General features: G+C 33.4%; 1 protein-coding gene across 1 annotated transcript in view; it reads left to right on the top strand.

Moving 5' to 3' along the window:
- The window catches only part of LOC114325887 (uncharacterized), a 40,612-nt gene that overhangs the window by 7,356 nt on the left and 6,743 nt on the right, over positions 1 to 26,513 (top strand). Inside the window, exon 2 of the mRNA XM_028274040.2 lies at positions 25,992 to 26,262. Coding sequence (XP_028129841.1) covers positions 25,992 to 26,262 — 271 coding nt within the window. The remainder of the gene's footprint in view (positions 1 to 25,991; positions 26,263 to 26,513) is intronic.

Genomic DNA, 26,513 nt, shown 5'->3' with positions numbered 1-26,513 from the left:
TGCGCCGCGCGCCGGCTGAAAAGTAGGGTTAAAATTTGTTAATTTTATGATCTAAATATTTTTAAATATGTATATTTATATTTAATCACAAATGCCCCATGGTATGTTGCAAATAATATTATTAGACGCGATCTAGAAATTGCAACAGTAAAAGAAGAAATTACTAACTTCGCACAGAAATACCAAGACAGACTGACACAACATCCAAATGTACTAGCCAGAAACCTGATGAGACAACCAGTCAGACGAAGACTTAGACGAAATACACCTAGTGATTTACCATCGCGATTTTAGTTATATGTGCCGTAATTCCCAGAGACAAACAATTTTATATCTATGTAAAATATTTGTAAAGAAAATGATTAATGAATCATTTTCTCCAAGTCACCACACTAGTGGTCACAACATTTACTCATTGTAACTTTGTTTTACAGATTGTAAATAAATTGGGAGGTTAAATAAAAATAATATTTATATTTATATTAATAAAATTTCTATTTACAATCCAAGTAAATATTAATTAAAACATATCTTACTCTCACAAATTCGTGACGTTAGGATGACACTTTTGGTATGTGTGCCGGTATATGCAAAAGAAAACGGGTATTTATCAACCCATAGGTAGGTACTTATAAGTAGGTATATAGAGGGTTTTCTAAGGCGGGTAAACAACAGATGCAATTTTCATTATAAGGCTGTTAATGGAAAATACAGGAAAACAGAAAGAAACGCTCATATGTTATTCATTGATTTTGAGAAAGCATATGACAGAGTTGTCCACTGACCCACCGTATCAACTATTTACTCCACCATCAGCAAATAAGCAAAACCAGTTCTGGAAAGGTTTAACAAATCAATTGCAAAATGAAATATAAGCTATGTTGCCACCTTCTGAGATTTGTAAGGCTGTATAGATTTTTTGGTTTTGAAATAAATTGTGAGTGGGCGATTCTCAGGTCCTGGGAAAAGGTTGTATCTTGAAAATTAAGACTACGCCCCTCGTTATATATAAAAGTAGAATGTCTTCTGCCTAAAGGGATCAGGAAATATTTGTATGTCTTCGTCTAGCCGGTCTATCTTTTTATCGGGGATGAAAACGCCTTTGAATACATTAAACTTATTCACTAAATGCGCCGGTCGAAAAGTAGGGTTAAATTTTGTTATTTTTATGATTTTATGTATTTTTAAATGCATTTAATACAATTTTTATTTAAAATCAAAGTAAATAATAATTGAAATATTCTTCAGTCTCGCAAAGTTGTGACGTTAGGATAACACTTTTGGTATATATCCGGTATATGCAAAAGAAAAGGGGTATTTATCAGTATACAGGTATACATAATATGTGCAACGAGCGTAAGGCGGACGCAACTTTCATTAAAAGGCAGTTGATGGAAAAATACACCATCAGCAAATAAGCAAAACCAGTTCTGGAAAGGTTTAACAAATCAATTGCAAAATAAAACATAAGCTATGTTGCTACCTTCTGAGATTTTTAATGGGTTGTATAGATTTTTTTTGAGTGGGCGATTCTCAGGTCCTGGGAAAAGGTTGTACCTATATTGAAAATGAAGACTACGCCCCTCTTTTTATATAAAATTAGATTGTCTTCTACCTAAGCTCTCAATTGATATTGCCCATAATATAGCCCCGAATCAGTCTTTATGTATAAAGTACATATATAGAGGTAGTACATTAAGAGTCCATCCTGAAATATGGCAATATTTATTGGATTTTGTGAAAATGCTAAAAGTAGTCGATTTTTATTTTAAATGTGCCACCTTTTAACAATATAGACATTTGTCATTAGTCAACACCCAACCTTCTAATACAGCAAACTTTATACTATATACCACCGTGAATGGCTTGCCATCCACTCTTTGTGAACACGCACTTTGTGAACACACAATTCAAGCATCTATTATTTTCTGCCTTAAAAGTATCGATTTTAAGGCACTATGGAACAGAGCTAGAAGTACAGATATACGATGAAGATGTAAAATGGAGAACATCAAGAACTAGATAAGAAATAAAAGAGTAGGATAAGAAAGATCATAATGACAACAAGTAGAGCTATAAAGACAGTGAGAGACGCTTCTCCAATAAGAAGACGATGAGTGGGAAGCCCACGAAAATGATGGAATGACAACTTACTAGAGGCACAATGAAAAACAAATTCATGTCTCCACAAAAAGAAAACGAAGAAAAAGAAGAAGATTGTGATAATTTTTCTGTTGATACTCTTTTCTTGTGAAAAATAATCAATTGATTAAAAGGTTTTAACCTCATTGTTGTTGTACACCGTTTATTAGGCGTCAACTTCCTTCCGGTAGGGATCTATGGATGAGTATCACCAAGCCGCAAGCCCTTATCCCTTGCCGTACCGCTCCTCCAGACAACTTGCTTATTCGAAACCAAGTCGTAGATTCTATACAATTTTATACTACGACGCTGGCTTTTTTATTTTTCAATGTCCGGGCCGGGAATCGAACCTCGACTGTAAATCTACTGGAGTTGCCGATCGAGCGCTTCAGCCCACTAAGCCCAGTGATTAACAATTGCAAAACAAATGCATTACGTTATGTTTTTAAGAGGTGTACTAAATTGATAATTTTTATACAGTTTTAATATGAAAAGAAAAATCATGGATGCCTGAATTCTCCAACGAAATAGCTGTCTAATGATGGTCTAGTCTTTATCGAAAGTTAACGGTTTGTGACACTATATGTACATCTCTTTTAGCGGTCGTAAGAAAATTATTTTCTATTTATTTATTAACAGGCCTTGCCCACTTTTATTACAATAATTTACAGTTTAAAAACCTCAATAGAATTAGTCAAATAATAAAATTTTAATATAAAAACAATCTAAATACAGTCTAAAAAGTGCTTAAAAAAATAAAGTTTAAGTTTAAATAATAAAACAATATAACATTGATATTATATAAAACTGACAGGTAATACAAAATCATTAGTTACACGTTATTACAATATATCACAATATATCATATTGAAAAATTTATATCACAATTGGCTTTAACAGGCTCACAAATTTACTAAAGCTTTCATTAAAAAAAATCCAAACTATCAGCATAACAGTTAGCCATTCGTGACACTCGTATATACGAATTAAGGCCAACATTGTTTCTTCCAAATGGCTGATGAAATACGTTATCTGCAACTTATCTTTAAGTATCAATATACGCATAAGAATTCTAAGTTATTACATCTTCAGTGTTCTTTTCTAAGGAGTAGAAAGTTGGAGCCATAAGAAGTTGCCATAACCCTTACGCTCCATACACTCACAATTGTGAGCGTCTTATTTATAAGTGATATTAGGTTTAAAATATCATTTTGCACCAGTTGCTGCTCTACGACCAGTGTTGCCAATCGGCGGATAATTATCCGATTTGCGTACCTTTTGGAGAGTTGTCGTATCTTCTTCGTACCTTTAAATAAATCGGATATTTGTGGATATTTTTCAGTGTATCTACTATCGACTAAAACTTTCTCATCCATATATTCCCAATACCAACAACACATTAATTTTGTTTGGTTCCACCCAAATTTTTATAAATAGCCTATAGTGGTTGAATGTTAGTGACATCCGATACTTTTCATCTTTTGACAAAAGGGACATGTGCCGATTCTTTTGTTTAGAATTTAAATGCACAAGTGCATCCACTTAAGGCATACTAATCCAATTCAAAGTTCAAAAACCGTTATACAGTGTGAAAGGCACTTATGGAATAAAATTATTTGTGTCCTTGTTTTAAAGAATTATAAAAAGCGCTGGGACCCGTCGATTTTAATACAATAAATGTGCATTTTTTAAGTATAAATTTAAATCTACAGGGTGATTGACGCAAGCCTGGCAGAGTCCATATATTTTATTTTTATTGGAACACCCTATATATTTTTATATTTTTAAAAGCTGCTTAACAACCAATTTTAACGAAATATAATTAACAATAATACAGGGTGAAATTTTGAAATTAGAAAGTATGGAAACTACTTATGGAATAAAATTGTTTGTGTACTTATTTTAGAAAATTATTAAAAAATACTGTGACCCGTTAACTTTTAAATTCAAATTCAAATGGGCGCTTTATAAACATAGATTTAAATATGCAGGGTGCGACACGGAAGTCTAGCATAGTCCATGATATTTAGTTTTAATGAATCACCCAGTACATTTTTGTGTTATTAGAAGCTAATGTTATGCCTAATTATATTTATGATTTTTTTGAGGAATGTAATGGTACTATGCAGACAACTTTCCGGCACAGAAACGTCACTTTTCTGCACACTACTGTCAGTTATTCTGTGAGAAAATATTAAGTTTGTTAACATAAAATTGTGCAGAAAAATGCATTTGGAATAGTGGTTGTAGAAAAATCTACTTATTTGAAACTAGTAATATCTAGATATCTACTAATTAACTCAAAAATCCTTCAAATTTTTTGCCTATAAAAATTATTTAGTCGGGCATTAACGTTGAACGTACCACAGGTATTAAAGATAATAACTTTGATACCTTAATAACTACAAGACTGTCAAATACATTTCTATTGTTTTAGTTGTAATAAATCTTTAGTTGTTAAAAGAGCGTAGGCGCAAAATTTCGGACCAATAATCTTTAATCTTATTCATTTTTTTCGAATCCTGAGCAAACTAATCAATATTTTTGAAAAATTTGAACGCAGAATGAAAGATTATATTATTATAGAGGGCTGAAAGTCCCTTAGAATAAACAAAATGTTTCTTTTGAATGAGATATTTGAAATTAAAAATCACACTCAATATTCTCTTTTCATTTTACCCCTGTAACATATTAGAATAAAAATTATAAAAGTCTTCAGAGACTTTCGGCCCTCGGTAATAATGTAATCTTTCATTCAAATCATACTTATTAGCTGTCTCAGGACTCGAAAAAATAATGCATTTTAAAAGCATTGACCAGAAATTTTGCGCCTATGCTATTAATGTAGCTGTAGTTTATTTTGTATTGATTTATTTATTATTTATTTTTCCAGTACCTAGTTTTAGGTAGTTATTACGTTTTAATAAAATAATATTTAAAAGTGTTTTTTTTTACTTAAATAATTATAATAAATTAATATAACGATCCAAATAATGAAATATATAAATTTATTTATTTATATAAGTAAATAGTATTTACATACATGAATTAGGAAATAATCAGCTAGGATACGAGATTTTCATCTATAAACGAAAATTTTTATACTTTGAAATAGAGAATCCAGTAGATTAAAGGGCCGGTTGCGGTTGTTCGAACGCTAATCAGAAATGGAATCAACTGATCATTATCAAATATTTAATTACTCTCAATGTCAACTTTAATTGGGTTGCTGAAAACATAATTGATTACAATTATGAGATTAGATTAATTAATCAATTATCTTAATAATTGTTACATTAATTAATAATTAATAATTAACTAATCAATCAATTATGGTAATTATCATAATGATAATTGATTACAATCAACTGATTGGCGTACGAACAACAGATTTTATTATTTGATGGTTGTTAAGGGGACTAAAAGAATAACATTGGCAACATTCATTTTAATAACAGAATAATTTTTGACCTTGCGTACCTTTTCGTGACAAATCGGATATTTTTCGAGCGATTATCGGATAATCTAGAGAAATGCAATTGGCAACACTGTCTACGACACGATAGTGGGTGCACGTGTCTATCATATTGTCGCGGGAGATTACCGAAAATTTGCTTAGATTCGTATGATATTGTTCAGTGAATGGTAACAACTTTTTGTCAAGTGTATTAATATGGCTTTTAGACGTAAGTACATATTTTTATTTGTTTTAAAATATTTATTTTGGTGGATAGTCGTCACAAATTGTGTATGTTTACCTATTTAGACAAAATCATTCAATACTAATTTGAGGTTACAAATCCACAAACGTGTTTTGAAGAACAACACGTTTGTGAGGGTCAGGAGTGAGCGGTGTCAATGTATGTTTTGAAGTGTTTCACGTTTATGTAGGCCGGGAGTAAATGGTGTAACAATGTAAAAAAAATAAATAATGATTCAGTGAACAAAACTGGTAACAAGGGTTTCTTTTTCAGGAACAACTAGAAAAGTTGACATGGCGAGACTGGCTGCTCATCCAGATGAAATCTACGAACTGCTGGATGAAATTGATTCCGATTTGGAAATTGAACTCGGAGATGATGATGATGATTGGGTACCGTCTGAAGAGGAGAATTTGTCTGTACAAGATGATGAAATTGAAGAAAGTGATAAATCTGATGAAAGTGGAGACGAAAATGATTCAGCAGTTCCCAGTACTGTACAAAATCTCCAAAAATCATCAATGCTAAATTGGGGTAGAACTAATCCATTTAAAAATGAAAATATACCCGAAACAATACTTCCAGATCCCACTGAAGTTTTAACACCATGGTGTTACTTTGAAAAGTATTTAGGAAACTCATTTTTTCAACTGTGTGCAGAACGTACTGCACAATTTTATTTACAAAAACACGGAAGGGAACTTAAACCCAAAGTAACTCCTGAAGAAATAAAAAAAATTTTTGGAATCCATGCAGTGATGGGTTGTTTAAAATTCCCTCGAATTCATTTATATTGGAGCAGTCGCTTTAAACTTCCTGTAATTGCGGATGCAATTCCAAGAGATAGGTTGTACCTCTTGAGAGTCAATCTTCATATTGTGGATGTATGCATCAAAAAATAATCGTCTGTGGAGAGTTCAGCCAATGATCGATTTAGTCAGAAGCCGATGTCGGGAATTAAAGAGAGAATCTGAAGCTGCATTCTCAATAGACGAACAGATGATTCCATTTCTTGGTCGATGTGCTCTTCGGCAATATGTAAAAAATAAACCAAGACCTGTGGGTTTAAAAAATTTCGTTTTATCAAAAAGTGATGGTACTGTCCTAGATTTTGAAATATATCAAGGAACAAGTACCAATTTAAGAAATAAAGAACTGGGACTCGGACCGTCAGTCATCCTTAGGCTAGTGGAAACGTTACCGGTTAATAGCTTTATATTCTTCGACAGATATTTTTCGACGATACCTTTGTTGCTCAAATTATCTGAGCTACAAATACATGGCACAGGAACTATTATGAACAATCGTTTTAAAGGATTTACATTTAAAACAGATAATCAGATGAAAAGAGGCGATTCTGAGCAGGTTGTTAGCAGTGATCAGAAGATACGTATCACTAAATGGAAAGATAATAAATCCGTTTTAATGGCATCTACGGCTTTTGGCCAAGAACCCACACATTTAGTCAAACGATGGGATAAAGCTAGTGCTAGTCGTGTAGAGGTTCCATGTCCAAACGTAATTAAAATTTACAACGAAAAGATGGGTGGAGTCGATATCTGCGATCAGATGATGGAGTGTTATAGAACTTTCTTCAAAACTCGCAAATGGACTACATCTATTTGATTTAGCTATTGTTAACAGTTGGATGGAATACCGTCGCGACTGCCGAAGTAACCAATAGAAATCAAAAGATATTAAAGATTTATTATCCTTTCGCTTAGAACTAGCAGATTATTTGTTATGTGGAACGAAAAGTCCAAATACAGAAAACGTGGACACAGAAGATGAACATGAAGACCCTCGTCCAAAGAAAATGAGACCGTCACCTTTACCTTGCACTGACAAAAGATATGATGGTTTTAATCACTGGCCTGTCTTGGAAGATCTAAAAAATCCTTTATGTTGCAGATTGGAATCCTGTAAGAGTAGGTCAAGAGTTTCATGTAGCAAATGTAAAGTTTATCTCTGTATGAGCAAAAATCAAAATTGTTTTTTTAACTTTCACAACAAATAATGTGTTAAAAATATACTAGTTATTAACATTTGTAATAAATGACAATATTATGTGTACTTAACATTACTAATAAATGTTGTAAAATGTTATAATTTATTTGTTTTGTTTTCTAGGGGGAGTAGTCATACACTCCCAGTACTCACAAATGTGTCAGTCACACAATTGTGCATGTCATGCATATACTCCTGGAAAACACAATCGTGAGTATCAATAAAATCTGTCAAAGTGACATACCAAAATTCTGAAAAAAATTAGTATATCTCTTTGTTCCCATATAAATTGAAAAATAGACTGAACAACTTTATATGTCAACTTACATAGTTTCGGGAGTGTAAGGGATAAAACGAATAGACATTTTAAATGTGGTGCTGCGGACATCTAATAAGGGTCTCATCTATACATCATACAACTAACATAACTATTCTCCAGAGGCTAAGAAGAAAATATAAACACCGTAAATAACAGAAAATTGACTTACTTCGGCCACATTGTACGTAATAGTAAATACCGACTTCCACAGTTGATTCTACAAGGCAAGGTTGAAGGCAAGGGAGTGACTGCAACTGATCTATGTCGAGATGCTGTGAATAGAATAAGATGGGTCAATGTGGTCGCCAACATCTTTAGAAGATAGACACCTTCAGAAGAAGAAGATACTGAAAGTAGGGGATTAACAAGTGACAGCCTACTCACTTCCACTTGATCTTGTTCTTCTTCAAGTGCCATATCAGAATTATCCGACGTTGGCGATCATCATTGCGAAGGCTTCTCGATCTTCTGCAATATGGAATAATTGTCCTGCATTTGATATCTGAGTCCATTCACGAATGTTTTCTAACCAAGAAACTTGTTTTCTTCCTACACCTCTACGGTCCTCTATTTTGCCTTTAAGGATCAGTTGTAATACCCTATATCGACTTCCCCCCACTATATGTCCCAGATAAGACATTTTTCGATGTTTAACAATCTTTAGCAGTTCTCTATCTTTGTTGACCTTCCTTAGTACTTCTTCATTAATTTTTCTTGCTGTACAGGGTATCTTCAGCATCCGTCTATGAATACACATTTCCAATGCTTCAATTCTGTTCATGATCGATACTTTTAGCGTTCACACTTCTGCACTATACAAAAGTAAGGACCAAACATAGCACTTGACCATTCTTTGTCTTAGTTCTAAACTGAGATGATTATTACAAAGAAATGACTTCATTTTCATAAAAGTAGTTTTAGTCATTGCTATTCTACGTTTTATTTCTATGTCTGGATCTAGTTGGTCCGTTATCACAGTTCCCAAATATGTCATTTTGTGAACTTTCTCAACTTGGACTCCGTTTAATTGAAGCTTTGCATCGGGATGTGGGTCACGACTAAACACTAAACCACTTGATCTATCCAACCCTAATTCTACTGCATGCATATCCATCTATTTCCCCATTACTCTGTATTACCGATCTTAGGTACTTAAAACAGTAACTTTTCATACAACCATTTCACCATCCAAAGATACCATTTAATTTTTAATAACTTCATCTTTAAATGAGCATTCCAAATATTCTGTATTTGTCTTATTAAGTTACAAACCCATTTCCTCAAGAGCTTCAGTCTCCACTGTTAATTTTTTTCTTCTCTGGTCCAATGAGAATAAATAAGGACTAAGCACCGAGCCTTGGTCCAGTCCTACAAACACATCAAATTTATTAATCCCTTTCAAATCTAACACTAGTTGTTATTCTCTCGTGCATGTCTCTCATAATCTTTACATATTCACCGCGAACTCCTTTCTTGTACACCACAGAATCTTTCAAGGGACTTGAAAGGAACTTGCTTTCTCAAGATCAATGAATACAATATGATCGTTTGTTTGCGCAATTGATGCGCGCCAATGATGAATATAAAATTTTTAATTGTATGTCAAAAAATGCACAATAACTACCTCTTAAGTCAAGCGTCCACAGACCCGCATCGTACGCAACGGATTTTAGTTTGACAATCGATAATGCGATCCGTACGATGCGGATCAGTGGACGCGGTTACATAAGTTTCTGTACAAGGCAAACTAAAATCCGTTGCGTACGATGCGTCCGATGCGTACGATGCGGGTCTGTGGACGCTTGCCTTTAAAATCCGCCAAATTGTATTACAATGTTGCCAGTAGTTTCGGCAAAATCGTCAAAAATGTGTAAAATTTCGTTTTCTTTAACACCGTAATCTAAAAATGGATGGTATTACAAAAATTTTTTACTAAGCAAACCCCAATTATTTTTCAGTCTTTTACCTGTCCTAGAGACGTTGTTACCATTTTTGAAACACCCTGTATAAAATTGTATCTGAAAAGCGAAAAAAAATGCGGTTCTTTACTTTTTGTTGTTATTGTTAAAAGTCCATTTCACCAATTTTGAGAACGAGTATCTTAGTTTTTTTAAACTTATTTAAAATTTTAAAATCGTTCTAAAAATTCAGATTTCCCGCCAAAAATTTTAAAAAAAATCAGACAGAACTTTTTAAAGCTACAACTTTTTTATTCAAAGTTTTTCGCTAGCTCTCGATGCGGTTAAGATAAAAAATAAAAACCTAAAAATCCTAATTAAGCTCTAGGCGGGTCACGTGACCACCTAGGGGCTTAAAATTTCAGAAAGTGTGTTTTTCTATGAGTGCTATAATTGGTCTATATGGAATTCGAATCAAGTTGGGGGCATTTTGATCATCTTACCCAGCTGGGCCCTTTTTCTTCATTTAGTAGGATAAGGGCTGCCTCTTTGATTTTTTTCTTTTTCATGTGTGTTTCCTTTATGATTAATGATGCATCTTGCACTGTTGTCTGTGTTTATTGTCCCAGGCATGTCTGCATATCTGTGATTTGTCGAAATTTATGTTTTTGATGTATGTATGTTTTATCCTGACGCTCCCACACAGAAATTGTTGCATTCACAGGGTATTTTGTAGATGCAGTTCTTTGACCTCTTTTATGTGTTGTTGGGTTTGGTTTTGGACAGGATATATTTGAGTATGTCGGTTGTTTTAAATGTTGTTGTTTGTGTGATGTACCTCATATCTTTGCAGCCAAAGCTGGCTGTTACCTATATCAACGCAGGCAAGTACTCGAACCTCAATTTGTTGATTTTAATATAACATAACCTCAACAACCACTGGCGGTTATCTACACCTTTTTTCAACACATTTTCTCATTATTCTTTTGAAAACGATTTCCGAAAAGGAAATAGAAACGTCAAATATTTTTTAGGTACAAATGTAATCGTTATTACAACCAAACTGAGACAAACCAAACAAAACATTTACATATTTTTCTATTTCCATTCTATTTTTCTTTACATGGTTCTTCTTCTTTTGGTGCCTATTAGTTTCAAATAACGGCGAACACTCTGGCTATAATGATTTTATTAACTGATGCTTTAACCTTCCGATGACCAACGGGGGTCAAAAATGACCCCATTAAAAAATGACAATTGACAAAAAATTAAGTTGTTTTGAGAAATAAAATAATGTAAGTATCCGTAATTTTAATGTTACTATAGTATCAATAAATGATAAATAAATATCAGTAAAACATATTTTTAATTAAAGCTGAACAAAAACAGGAATCGTCGTTTTGAACTTAGAAATAAAGAAATTTTAAAATATACTAATTTACTTCGCCACAGGTTTAACAATAGTTATTTTCCTAACTAGTGCGGAAAGTGATACTTTCACGCACGAGACTGCCGTTGACCCGAACGACGCGATAGCGGAGTTCGGGCAAGTAGTCGAGTGTGGGGAAGACACTTTCCGCATGAGTTAGGAACAATATTATTTCTAGGACCGTACGTTTGGAAAAAAGCCACAAAAAATAGAGTTATATCAATTTTTATTTAGAAGTAAAAATACACAAATGAATTCTTTGACAAGGTTGTTAAAACCAAACTTTCAATATAATGGGTTACCACGACGATGATATTGGTTTCCATGACGACGATTCAAAACCATTGTAATTGTCTACTTATCTGACTTTTAAATACTATGTCAAAATAATTTTATTTCTTCGAATTATCAGTAGTAATTGCACAAGAGCTCTGAAATTATTGAATTTTTCCCGAGTGACACTTTGACAGTTTTAATTTCACGAGCCGAAGACGAGTGAAATTATGTCAAAGTGTCACGAGAGCAAAAATTCTATATTAATTTCAGAGGTCGAGTGCAATTTGTTGCGATTATTTCATGAATAAAACTGTACAAAACCAAAATTTTATTGTAATTTATTTATGTAAGTACCATTAAACACACAGTTTTTATAAATATTTGACGATTGAAAGTCATCACTTTTATAATTTTTAAAACATTAATTATCATTAATCTCACTGAATGTATTTTTTCGTAGCAACGAAGGGCATCTGACGTAATATACTTAACGACGGGAGATTATCAAAAATTATCGATTTAATTCAGATTTCTGTAGCTTTCTATTGGTCAGAATCTCCTATGAATGAAATAATCGCGCTAATTTCATTAAAACATGAACACAATAAGATAAATTTGAAATAAATTAGTAAATAATATCTAAATATTAGTTTATTGCATGTATTATAATATATTATAATGCCATATTACAAGGTATTTTAGTTTCCCGCACGCCGTGCGGGAAAATTTACTTTCACGCACGCCGTGCGGGAAAGTGCAACTTTCGGAAACAAAATGCGTGCGTGAAAGTGGCTCTTTTAGCACGGCCGTAGAAAAACAATTTTTTTTTCAATATTGGAATGTTTCTTACATACAATACCACATAATAGACAGTATTTACTTAATATAAAATTGGAACAAAAATTTTTTTTCGTAAAATATAGGAAATTTTTTTTATTACAAAATATGAGGGTATCTAGAATAATATAAAAGTCAAATAAAAAAATAATGAGTTTAAAATTGAAAATATTTCTGAATTTATTAAATAAAAACATGCATTGGGGTCAAAATTTACCCCCCTTGGTCATCCGAAGGTTAAATAGATTAGTTGTTGTTGTGGAGAACCATTTCCTTAGGTTTTTTAACCAGGCTATTCTTCTTCTCCCAATTCCTCGCTTTCCAAATACTTTGCCTTGAAGGATTGTTTTTAGTAATCTGTATTTATTGTCGTTTCTCATTATATGGCCGAGATATTTTAACTTTCTCCCTTTAATCGTATATATCACTTTTCCTTCGCATGGTTAATTGCTTTTAAATCAGTCTAATTCTTAGGTAATTTTCCGGGTCTGTAGAAGCTTTAAAATTCATCATTTCTTCAAATTAGTTTTATAGAATAGTTTTGACTTTATACATATGGTGCAATACTCGCTATATTTTCGATTTTCGAACTACATGAAACGGACTGCTAAGAAGCTGGGTGACCCATATTTACGCTAAATAAATATAAAACCTAAAAAACTGAATCTACCATCGAACTAAGATGACCCTTTGCACTGCTGCCGTGCCACTTCCTCCACTCAACAGCAGCAGTCTGACAACAAACATAGGTGCGTGCTCCAGACTGACATGTCCGCACAGCGCCAAGGATTATAACCGAACCGCCTACAGGCACAAGCCGATTGCACATCCAAGCTTTCTACGCGTACGTGGTACGAATTAATTTTAATAAAAAAACAAATAAAATCCTTTATAAAAGGTATATTTATTAAAATTCCCTAAAAAGGGCTACATCACAAGCAGAACTAGTTTTCAATCTGATCACAGACCATCATCAGTGCTGACAAGATGTTGACTGACAAGATGCTAACCAGCAAAATACAAAAATATTAGGGTAAAGACCCTTTTGATCAGTCATGGAAACATTGACTATGATTATGAAATTAAACATGGATGGACAGAATATCACATGTATTATTCCCAGGGTACCATTTGACCCCAAACTAAGTTGTTCACATGTTGAATGGTTGGTGGCAACTGGCAATTGATAATATGTAACGGAAATCCTGAATGATGACATGACAGAAAAGACAATGCAACAGGAAGTCGAAATATTTACCTATTAGTTATGTAGCCACTGGGATAAAACTTGTTAAAATTGAAAACAGTAACGGACATCACTGCACTGTGATTAAAAATTAATTAAAGTAATATTAACCTTGATGTTAAAGTTATCGACAAAGAGGAGCTGTATTAAAAATCAGTAAGATGGTGTTTATCTATGATGGGGGTAAACAAACAACATTGCACATAAGATTTATAACTATGAAAATCGATAATAAGTAAATCCTTTTGTGTTTGGTCACACCTAGGATGTGGAAACGCATTTTGTGTCGATTTTAATTTCTTAGCTATTGAATTTATTTAAATAGTTGGTAGTTGTTGAAATTTATGTAAATTGCAAGAAAAAACCACAGTAAGTGTGATGGAACTGTACAAATATCTCAATTAATCCTTCTTCTCTTCTTTAGATGCCGTGTTTGTATTCAGACGTTGGCCGTCATCACGTTTACAATTTCCTGAAACCTCTCTCTATCGGTTACTGCGCGAAATAATTCTTCAACTGTGCAGCCACACCATTGTCTAATATTACGTAGCCATGAAAGTTTCTTTCGACCAATCCATCTCTTTCCCTCCACTTTTCCTTGTATTATAAGGCGAAGCAGATGGTATTTAGGTTCTCGAATTATATGGCCGAAGTAATATGTTTTTCTCTTCTTTATGATGCTTATGAGCAGACGTTCCGAATTCATCATTTGAAGAACATCTTCATTGGAAATGTGCGAAACCCACGATATCTTTAGGATTCGTCAATAGCACCACAATTCGAATGCTTCTATTTTGTTTAGCATTGTGGTTTTTAACGTCCACGTCTCACAACAATACAATAGGATAGACCACGCATAACATTTCAGGACCTTCTTTCGAATATTCATTGACAGGTTTGTGTTACATAAAACTGGTTTCCAGGTCATAAAAGCCTTCCGTGATATTTCGGTCCTAGTTATTATCTCTTCATCAGAGTTACAATTTACATTTAACCAGCTACCAAGGTACTTGAAATTATTCACCTATTCTAACTCCTCTTCATCAAGAGAAAGCTGACCTTGATCTATATTAATCTTTTCAACTACCATCCACTTTGTTTTTGAAATGTTGATTTTAAGGCCTCAATTAATCCAGGGAGTATATATCATTAAAAATAAATTCAGACTTAGGCGACTAATTCCTAAGGACCCCGCGGGCTGCCTCGAAGGAAATGAAAATCACAAACGAAAGTTTTACTTTTAATATTAACAATAAAAAAAAACAAAACTTTATCAGAACTAATCTTCTAGTTACACCATTCGATTCGTGGCTTCTAAAATTTGCAAGCCAACGAATTGCCGGAGCTAAGAAGGTCGAGGGAGATCTATCAAGTTGCATCTCACTACTCACCTGTCCAGCACGGTAAAATTCCAACAAATATTAGTTCCCAATATTCAGAATAGGAGTAGAACTAATAAAAATAATTGATAATCATTTCGTTGTGAACCGAAACAAGAGCGGTTTTATTTAGTTAGTTCAGAGAGCGCCAAAAGAGCTCTAACTAATGAGAGTTGAGAATCGTTGAAAAGCTCTATAATCCATTCGTATCGCGTATACCTACATAGAAAGCTAGAATCTGCAATCAGCTTGTGCTTGTAGTCGGTTCGGTTATAATCCTTGGCGCTGTGCGGACATGTAAGTCGTGCTCCAGTTACGAAATTCCGGAGATCTCCGTCGAAGCTGGCCGATGTGGCAACGCCGGCGCCGTACAGTTAGGGCGAAGGTGCGGATTCGGAGTAGGTTGTGGAGTAGGTCAGGTCGGTGCGAGATGTGGTGGCGCGCGTAACGTCCCAGAGTGCTGTGCGACGGCGAAGGGATCAGCGGGAGCAGCAGGATGGGTGTGTTGCAGCAGGAAAATTTGATGTCTAAGGTAGCGACATGTATATGTGTTTACGTCAATCTGCACGATTTATAGGTCAATGCACCATTATTGTACTGTGTGTTGATGTTGATGTTTCAGCTCGATTCGAATGCGAGTTTGCTCGATGCCCTTTACAGTCCTGCAGGATAATTCTTCCTATCTATACATTTATTTTGATCAATGAGAAGTCTCAAATTTTTATTTTAAGTTTACGTAAACAATTTTTCAAAGAAGAAAACATAAAATCTACCAAAATGCAATTTGGCTGGAGCTGTACAAATTGAGGTGAATGCACCCTCAATTATAGGTCAACACTCAATTGTTACTTGAATGCAATAATTCCAAATAGTGACCAAAAAGTATGTTGATTCATATTGTTTATGATATATAGGTCATCAGTAACTAGGTCTTGTTTAAATTTTTCCTTTATTTTGTTAAGGTCCAGGGATCGTGTGATCGAGAGAATGTATAACAGCATTTGTACCTAATGCTGGTGGAAGGACCTTGTCTGTACCAATTTTAAAAAGTTGGTTATGTTAATTGTTGATTATTTTATACTATTTTCGCATGTTACACTTTTTATTAAATAAAATAGATTTTTTACTTAATTTTGTGATTTTATTTTTTGTTTTCACATAAACTACAAACAACATTTTTTGTTTTGGTCTGTTTTTCGTCCTTTTTCTTATTAATTTGACAGTCTGTGTAGTTTATTTTTGTTTTTTAGACTTCCTTTTCGCCCCTACTAACTTCCAAGCATTTTCGCCAGATATAATGTTCTATTTGCTCCTTGCTACTTTTTTCCGTATAGTAGGGGAGGCAAGTATGCTAAATTTGCAGTTACTCGAGCGTTATGGAGACCTATTGGGTTGTTAAGATTATATCCTAAAACCAAAAAAAAAATCAGCTAAGTTTTCCATTTTTTAATTTAATTTTCAATTTCCAATAATCTTTTTTCCGATTATAACGCCATCTATCTACATTTCGAAAAAATGTCTCGAATAAAAGTTAATTATTTTTACGTAAAAAATCCAAATCGGCAATAAAAAGATAGGTGCTTCTATTTAAGATTTTAAAGTAAGCCCCACTCCATCTCCATGGGTACCTAGTCGTGTTTAATGGCATTCGATAGATTTTTGAAAAATTTTCTACACGTATTTTTCAGTTTTTCGATCTGACGTTCATCTCGCGAAATATTCGCTTTTTTGTGAAACTTTGTGACTCGCCCGTTTACTTACGCCTTGCTCAAATTGTCAGATTTTTTAAATATACACTGTTCTGCATGTACTTAACTTACCTTATCTTAATCTGACGATTTCGAGTTTTTCTAGGGATACATTTTTAATGGACCCCCTTAACAAACTCCCCTGTATTAAGAGTATATATATGGTAGGGGTACATTTACAGGGTACAAGGTTTCTCGTCATGTGATTTTCTGATGCGCTCGAGTAACTACAAAAATCCCCGCTTGGGCTCCCCTACCATTAGTGATACTTTCTTCATATTTTGCTGCCTATGCATTCTTTTTCATCAATTGTTGCACCAAAGTATCTATAGTTCTCAATATTATATCTTAATGACCAGATGTTTTGTTTTGTTAAACTTCATTGTCAGTTCTTCTGTTAGGAGTATATATTTCCTTGTCATGTCATCTAAGTCGTCCTGGTCCAATGCTACAATAACTTGGTCATCCCTGATATGGCACGTTTTTTATTTAGTTTTTTAGTGCATATAATAAATGACGTTGCAACTAGTTATGATCCAAAGCATTCTTCATTTTTCCCTGTGTAGAGCAATTCTTATACACTCTTTAACTTTGGACGACAGATAAACTTTGTGTCCCCCAAGTTGTCCAGTGACTTACGCTTCGGCTTGTCTGTAATTCGCCGACCCACCGATCTTCTTCGATTGAAAAATAATTGTGACTGTTGCATCATTTTGTCATCTTATTACGTGCCCTATTTATCTAAGATTTGGCGCAATCACTTTCACGATATTACTCTCTACCATAACTTCTACAATTGGCCAGAAACGAACTTCCTGATGAGTATTATGAAATTCTAGAACAAATTCCCCTAATATATCGCAGATAACATAACCTGTATCCCTACACGCTGAACCCAAGAACCATTCCCGATTAGTGGCAGCTTGGCGTCCTCTTTGGTTTGGGCAAGTTCATGGCAGCAGTTTTTCCCTTTTAACCTCTATAGCTTCTGTGCTAAAACATATCATCACCACCTTCTATAGCCCCCGCTTCACTAGCAGTTTTGCTCCTCCATTTACATTATCTATTCTAATGTCTACAGTCTGACCTAGCAATATCGTCCCTACACTCCTGAAAGGGAATTTCCAGTACCCTGAAGACGCTTAAGCCTAAATGGGGATAAAATAACGTATGTTCGTTCGTTCGTTCCACCATAACGTTTTTTGTTCTACATGATATCACTATATCACTGACCTTATCAGTGTCCTATACGGTCAAATTATTTTACTGGGTAGTTTTGAGGCATTTGTCCTCTGAGGCCATAGTCTTCTTTGAATTTTTTCTCTAAAGTTGGTATCCTTAGTCAGTAATGACGCTAGGTTAATTAGTCTAGGTATTATCTGATTTATTGGACTTAGGGGAATACATATATTTTGTTTATTATAAATACCTACACCTGTTTCATATTGAACCAACACCACAAAACCTTTCAAGAAACCTATCTTAGGTATGCTTTCTCGCTATCAATGAATGTCATAGTGCTTGGTCAGCTTTTCCGTTTGTTAATTTGGTGATTTTAGTAAAGATATGTAAATATGGGACTTTACCAACTATTTTAGTATTAAAATCACTTTATGGCTGATGATACTTTTTATTAATAACTAATATTGGTATGACCCGAGACCAACTTTATTATTTGAACCTTTGTGTATTTTTGTCAAAGGTCTTTCAAGATGCAAAACAGGCTGAAACTTACAAAAATTAGTGACATCCTAATCAAAATACTTACTGTGTAGGTAGACCAAAATACGTTATTCAAGTCCAATTCACATTTGCAAACAAAGTAGATGTTTAGTTGCAAAATAGGACAATTTTTAAAAAATATTCAATATAAAATACATAACAGAAAACGCAAAAACAAACAAAATTCAAAAATAAAGAAATAAACTACTTTTCACCGTTTCACCTTTGATTGGCTTTCCCCAGTTACTGTTTAAAAACAGCTCTTCTAGTTTTCATATCTTCTGGAATAATCAATGCTGTGTTATACATTAGGTATCCCTGAATATAAACCACCTCTTCCGATACATTTATTACCATAACCCGTTTATTACGAAATATTAAGTATTGTTGTGTTCAAAGATCAAAATATGCTGGGCCTTCATCTAACTGCATCCACATTTACTGCCTAATATTAAATTTGGAGGTACATCATCAAGAAAGCTAGATAATTTTCTGCAAAAATTTTTAAAAACCTTCTTTGATAAAGATTCACATTAAAAAAAAATAAGAACTTACATCATGCGATCCTATTAATCCTCCCCATGCGTTCGTGGACCAGCTGTGGTGATGATAGAGAATACAATAATAGTGAGGATTTTCTTCATTTTATAAATGAAAGTTATGACGATTAAAAAATCCATTATTATGGAAAGCATACTCATCGCAAAATAAAACATAATCAAAAGAATCTTCATCGAATGCTATTTTATCCATACCCGCAAACAAAAATGGATTCTTGTTGAAAATTCATATGATACAAGTCTTCATGCAATTGTTCTTTATAGAGATGAAATTTTTTACTTTTATTATTCGTCCAATATTACTGTTACTAATCGCAGTTTCTTTACTAACCGTCCTATGACTTGTTTGTGGGTTTTTTGTTAATGAGTCACTAATCCCAAATTCATTATTATACTCGTCCACAGGATTATACTCGATAATTTTGTATATTCCACTTTCCGTTAACTTTTTTTATTCCAATATTAAAAAATTAACTTTTTTAATATTATAGTAATTTTTCAAAAGTTCACCTATCAGATTTCCCCCGATTTAGGTATTTTTCACTTTCTCTAGATGCCAATAAACAGTTTTCATTGCACTGACTAAGAAGAAACGTCATATTAATTCTTCCTTATTTAGAATAAATTTGCATATTGAAAAACCCTTTTTTCTTATAAATAAATGGATATATGGAGTGAAAGATAATTTAAAGGTCTTCTATTATAAGGTATTACAATATCGGATGCATCATTTAAATTAAAGATGTGTTTGTCCACTCTTCTTCTTCAACCTGTGTTTGTCCACTGCTGGACATATGCCTCTTCCATTTGCTTCCATCGATTTCTACTCTTGGCAATTCTCATCCACTGCTTGCCCGCGACTTGTTTGATATCATCTGCCCACCTCTTCTACGGTCTGCCTACTCCTGTTCTCTCTTGGTCTCCAGTTTTTTAATCTGTGTGTCCATTTTTGAGGATTATCTCGGGAACATGTTCGACCCATTGCCAATTGATCCTTGCTATACGTTCTGCGACATCAGTAATCTTTGTTCTTTGTTCAGTATCAGTTCAGTTCAGTATTCAGTATTACGTGTAGGCCAAGTTCTCCTAAAATAATAAAGCACCAGGGGGGGCACAATAAGTTAAACAAGGGGCAATAAGGCATGTCTTTGATACATTATTTACTAAGAATTTTGACGTTTATCATTTTCAGTGACACTAGCGCATTTGTTGTGTTTACAAATGGTTTTTTATATTACTTAAACTTTTAGTCTTTGTTTATACATTTCATTGTAGTTATTATTTTCAAACATAACTGTTAGAATAACTAACTGTTGCTTTTTTATTTGATTACTTTCGTAATTATTTAGTTTTAAGCTAATGAGACAGGTAATATTTTCTAACCTATAAATTGTAATTATACTACATGAGTCTGGCTATGATTCTGTCGAACGGAAATTTATTGGTGTATTTTCGAGAATACTTTTTGAATTATAAATTTATTTATTACCGTTCTATAATTAACTTTATATTAGTAATAGTCAGTATGATGTTCAAGCTGTTTAATTCTGAGTCCATAAATCTCCTTAATAGTAACAAAAGATCAAACACTTCAATAAAATATCTTTATAAAATACGTCCACCGGGATAATAGCCATTTCCTAATAATTTCATTGACAGTACGTTTCACGATGTATTAATTTAACTAATGTTCAAATAAATCATTACGTTTGTGCAAAGATCCAATGGAACAACTGTACTTCTCTTTATGTTAGTTGTATATCTGTATTGTTTATTTTAAAGTTCTTATTCTTAGGATATTGATTATGTATTTTAGAAAGGAACTACAACGTTAACGGGGTTTTATTGTTTCATATAGTCAATGGACCTCTAGATATGAAAAAACCGCGGAGTGCTACAATTTAAAGGGGTGCGTTTTTGAGAAAGGGGTGAATTAGTCCCTAGACACAGGGCGAATTAGGGTGAGTTCTATGCACGTTTGGTACAAACACGTCTACAGGAAAAAATTTCCAGGTTAAATTTACTATCGAAATATCACATTTTATCACAAAAATATATTTAAAAGAAGAGCAAGAAAAAACACGAAAGGTAGCAGTTTTGTTTCTTGCCCTATAACTTTTTTCCACGGGGATATAGGTATAGGCATCGCTTCACAGAAAAAAACTTCCATCCTTCCTATTTAAAACGACGTTTGGTCTAAGTCTATATGATTTATAGTTTCCAAAATATGATTTTTCAAATTTCGCCAGTCACAACAATTTTGGGCCATTTTCCTTGTTACTTCGCAAACATTGTTCTGTAACTTTTTTTGCGCAGCTTTAGGTATATGCAATGTTACATTTAGTAGGAAGAAAAGTCAAATACCTTTAAAATGGTCTATCGTAGAAAGCTGTATGGCTATTTTTAAGTAAGATATGGTTTTTCAAAATTTTATACTTTTAATGATTTTTGATATATTTTACGACTATTTTTAAATTTCTCAATATAACTTTTTTATTGTATATTTAGGTATATACATTGTGCAATAAAAAGGAATAGTATATTGTGCAACAAGTGCAGAAAGGTACTAATTTCTCACGAGTTTGAAAAGTTGCGGTACGAGCGGAAGCGAGTGCCGCAATTCAAACGAGTGAGAAATTACCTTTCTGCACGTGTTTCACACTATACTTTTCTACAAGCACAGTTTTTCCTAAAAATAAAAATCACAATTTCCAAACGACGATTAATTATAATAGGTACCTATGTGATAAATTTTAAACTGTATTTAATTAATACCTACTAATCAATTTAAATTCCTTATACCTAAATAAATTGCACAGAAATCAGTTAAAAAATTAATGCACTGCCTTAATTTGTTTAAATTTAAACAATTATTACACATTATTGACATTATATTTATGCAGTCACGGATTTACACAAAACCTACTTCATTCGACGTCTCTTGCACAGGTTGCTAAATCCTTATTGGTTATTTGATAATTATAAAATGTTTAATAAGAATAAAATTGTAAAATAAAACAGTTGTAACATCCATAATTTAGTTTCTATGCTATAGTTAAATATAATAATTGTCTTATAGGTTATATATTTGTCTAAAGTTTAACCACGGATGTAAACAGAATATAACGTTACTCAGAATTCGGTAGTCCACGGATGTAAACAGAATATAACGTTACTCAGAATGAGGTAGTCAACTGTGCAGAAAAGAACTTTGCGGCACAGAAACGTCACTTTGCGGCACAGAAACGTCACTTTTCTGCACACTAATGTCAAATATCTTATACTGTGAGAAAATATCAAGTTTGTTAACATAAAACCGTGCAGAAAAGTGCACTTTGAATAGTGGTTGTAGAAAAAGCTTATTTTCTTTACTTTAAAATGGTGTATTGTAAAAAATTCTAGGTATATTTTTAAACAAGATATGCTTTTTCAAAGTTTGACATATACACATGCAATAGGTCCCACTAAGTTGGAACCATATGGTAAACTTTTTATTATTAATTTATGAAAAAAATTATTCTTTTCAAAATGCTCTGCATAGTCTAAAACCTAAGATGTAATTATCAGATATAAAATTTTATCAATAGTGTACGAGGTATGTTAAAAAATATTAATTTCGCTCAAGAGTAAAGTACCTTTATATTTCACAATATCGAAAAGTGTTATTAAGAAAAGTTATTTGGAATTATAAATTATGTTACAATATGCAATTATATTCTTCTAAATGAAAAAATAAAAAATTTTAAAATTTTTCTCAAATTACGGATACCTTTGGATATCCTACAGATATCTTGTTTAAAAATAGTCCTAGAGGTGATTGCAATACACCATTTTAAAGTAAAATAAATAAGCTTTTTTATTCCAGAATGTATATACCTAAATGTACAAGAAAAAAAGTCATAATGAGAAATTTAAAAAATAATCATAAAAAATATCAAGAATCATTAAAAGTATAAAATCTTGAAAAAGCATAACTTGTTTAAAAATAGTCGTACGACCTTAGAGAGTAGACCATTTTAAAGGTAATTGACTTCTCTTTCTACTAAATGTACCATTGCATATACCTACAAATGCGTTTAAAAAAGTTACAGTACAATGTTTGCGAAATAATGGGGAAAATGGCTCAAATATTCTGTGAGCGGCAAACTTTGAAAAATCCTATTTCGGAAGTTATAAATCCTAGAGACTTCTACCAAACGTCATTTTAAAGAGGAAGGATGGAAGTTATTTTTCGCTGAAGCAATGCCTATACCTACATCCCTGTGGAAAAAAATTATGAGGCAAAAAACAAAATGGTTTTCTTTCGTATTTTTTTCTTGGTTTTCTTTTGAATGTATTTTTGTAAAAAAATACTTTTGACTTTAAAATATGATATTTCGATAGTAAATTTATTCTGGAACAATTTTCCTGTAGAAGTTGTTGTACCAAAAGTGAATGAAACTCACCTTAATTCACCCTGTGTCTAGGGACTAATTCACCCCTTTCTCAAAAACGCACCCATTTAAATGGTAGCACTCCGCGGTTTTTTCAAATATAGAGGTCCGTTGACCATATGAGACAATAAAATCCCGTTAACGTTGTAGTTCCTGTTAGCTCTCTTCAGGGCCGGCGATAACGGGCCTGCAAGGGATGCACTGCAGGCGGGCGCCCCTGTTTGGGGGGCGCTAGAATGAGCTTTTTTCTGCTAGTGTTATGCAAAATATTAAAATAAAAAAATTCATTTTTTAAATGTGGTTTAAATTCCTCATCCTCATAATACTTTAATCTGTGTTTGTTAGTTTTGCATATCACACATGTAAAATATATGTACAAAAATATGCAATGCCACATAGAATTCGTACCATGTAGTTATATAATTTATTGGCCAAAAGTATCATAATTCAACCAAATAACTGTGCTCTTTAATGATAATGCTTTGTTTATTTTCTTCAAATTTCTTGTAAGTTGTCAGTTTTGAATCAGCAGTTATGAGAGGAAATGAATGATTTGTAGTAAAATAAACAAGATTGTGATACATACTGTTTTCTTGCATCCTAAGTATTATGTACCTATTACCTAATAATAGGTATCAAGTTAAGTGTTAATCCCATAAAGACAATATTTTTTAAAATAGACCTTTTACATACAATTTAGTTTAGAGCTCTTTAGATTTAGTATTATTTCATGTGATTATAGTACAGAATAGTTTTTCAGTTGTACTCAACAGTTAAACAATCTAGCCCTGCATTCAATTAATATAAACTTACATTTGTTAAGTACCCAGTACTATTATTAAATTCCGGTTTCACGTTACTGCAGAAGCATAGTCTTAAGGTTTTCACGATATGTATTATTTTTATTTAGTTAAATAAAAATGGATTAAAAAAAATATATGAGGCACAAATCGAAAAAGAAAAGCGGAAAAAGAAGAAATGACAAAAAAAAACAATCTAATTTTCTTAACCAATTTCTTAAGAAAGTTAAAGTGAAGTTGTTTTGTCCACTCCAGGTTATGGGCGGTCAGGTAGGTACTAGGTACCACTTCAGGTTAAGCAGTGTGACCGGTTTGATCTTCGGACATGAGGGTCCCGCTGTTCTATCAAAACACACATTGTCCCCGAGGCTGGGGTTGTATGAGTATCTGTGTGTATGTGTGTGTTTGGCGGGGGGGGGGCGCCTGTGCTAGTTTTGCTGGCGGGCACCTTATACCCTAGCGCCGGCACTGGCTCTCTTATTTTGAACATAATCAATAGCCTATCTTCTTACTTCTTATATATGGGCTTTAAAACCTGTTTCTTCTTCAATATTAGCCTCCTAAATTGTTTAAATTATTGCACCATCTTTTCTTGGTCTACCAATACTTCTTCGTTCATTTGGTGACTTATCTCGTGCTATTCGTACTATCCTATCCTCTGTCATTCTACTAATGTGTTCGTTTCACTCCTGTTTCCGTTTTGTCACCCATCCATTTATATCTTCTACATTGCATGGTCTTCTTATGTTTTCGCTTCTCTCCCTATCCAACAGACTTTTCCCTGATAATCGTCGAAGTATTTTCATCTCTGTTGTTTCTAGTAGTCGCCTCGTTTTAGATGTGTCAGGTCTTGTCTCCGCCGTGTATGTCAATATAGGTCTGATTGCTGCTTTATAGATTCTTGCTTTTGTGTCTTGTCTTAGGTGTTTGTTCTTCCAGATTATGTCATTAAGAGATCCTGCCGCTTTACTTTCTTTTAAGCTGTGTTGTCGTACTTCCTATTCAACATTTCTGTAACTGGTTATATCTATTCCCAGATATCTAAACCTTGCTGACTCCGCTTTGTACTGGTATAAACTGTATTAGTTTTCCATTTATCTTTGCCTGTATTCGATTATGGAAGTAGATGTTTTCGATGGTTTGTATAATATTGATTGGTATGTTTCTTCTATACAGTAAGTGTAAGACGTCTTCGATTTGGATGCGATCGAAAACCTTTGTCGGATCTATAAAAAAAGATATGCTGGTTTATTGTACTCGATGACCTTTACTGCGATTTGTCTCAGTACAAATACGGCGTCTACGTAGGATCTTCCGCATCTGAATCCTTGTTTTTCGTCTGATAAAGTTGTTAGTTTATTGATGTTGTTAGTTAGGACTTTAGTGGTTAGCTTAAGTGCGATGTTCAGTAGATTTATACCTCTATAATTGTTGGGGTGTGATCTATACCTCTATAATTATATACTGGAGTAAAAAGTTGTAATTTTTTTTCAGGAATCGCGCGGAAAGAGGCCGTTCAAGCTATGGGACGGACGACGTAACGTGCGGAAGGGGTTGGTGGTCGGGAGCCTCGAGGAGTTAGTCCTCCGGGGAAGAGATAAGTTAGGCCTGTCGCTCGGTGAGCCCGTCAGACTCGTTCTCGAAAGTGACGGGACGCAAGTTGAGGACGCCGAATATTTTCGAACTTTACCTGCTAACACCATCCTTTTGTTGCTTCGGCCAGGAGAGAGATGGCTGCCTGCAGGTGTAGACGTCATCAGGGCAGGTTAGTAACTCTTATCAACGTTTATATTTTAAAATGTTATTCATAATTTATGTTTAAGGGGAAAGGCGCAAAATGTCGCCTGTCAAAATTTTTCAATTTGTTTTAAATGTATTCATTTTTTTCGAATCCTGGAAAAACTAATAAATAATTTTGAAAAATTTAAACTAGGGGAGTGCATTTAGATTTTCACTTCGGAAAAATTCAAACAAGATAAAACTTTTTGTAATTTCATTAAGAAATGTTTAATAAAC

The sequence above is a fragment of the Diabrotica virgifera genome, chromosome 3, assembly GCF_917563875.1.
Source record: "Diabrotica virgifera virgifera chromosome 3, PGI_DIABVI_V3a".
NCBI classification, from domain to species: Eukaryota; Metazoa; Arthropoda; class Insecta; order Coleoptera; family Chrysomelidae; genus Diabrotica; species Diabrotica virgifera.
Note: the sequence above shows the minus strand (reverse complement) of the source record. Positions and strands in the feature narration are given on the sequence as shown.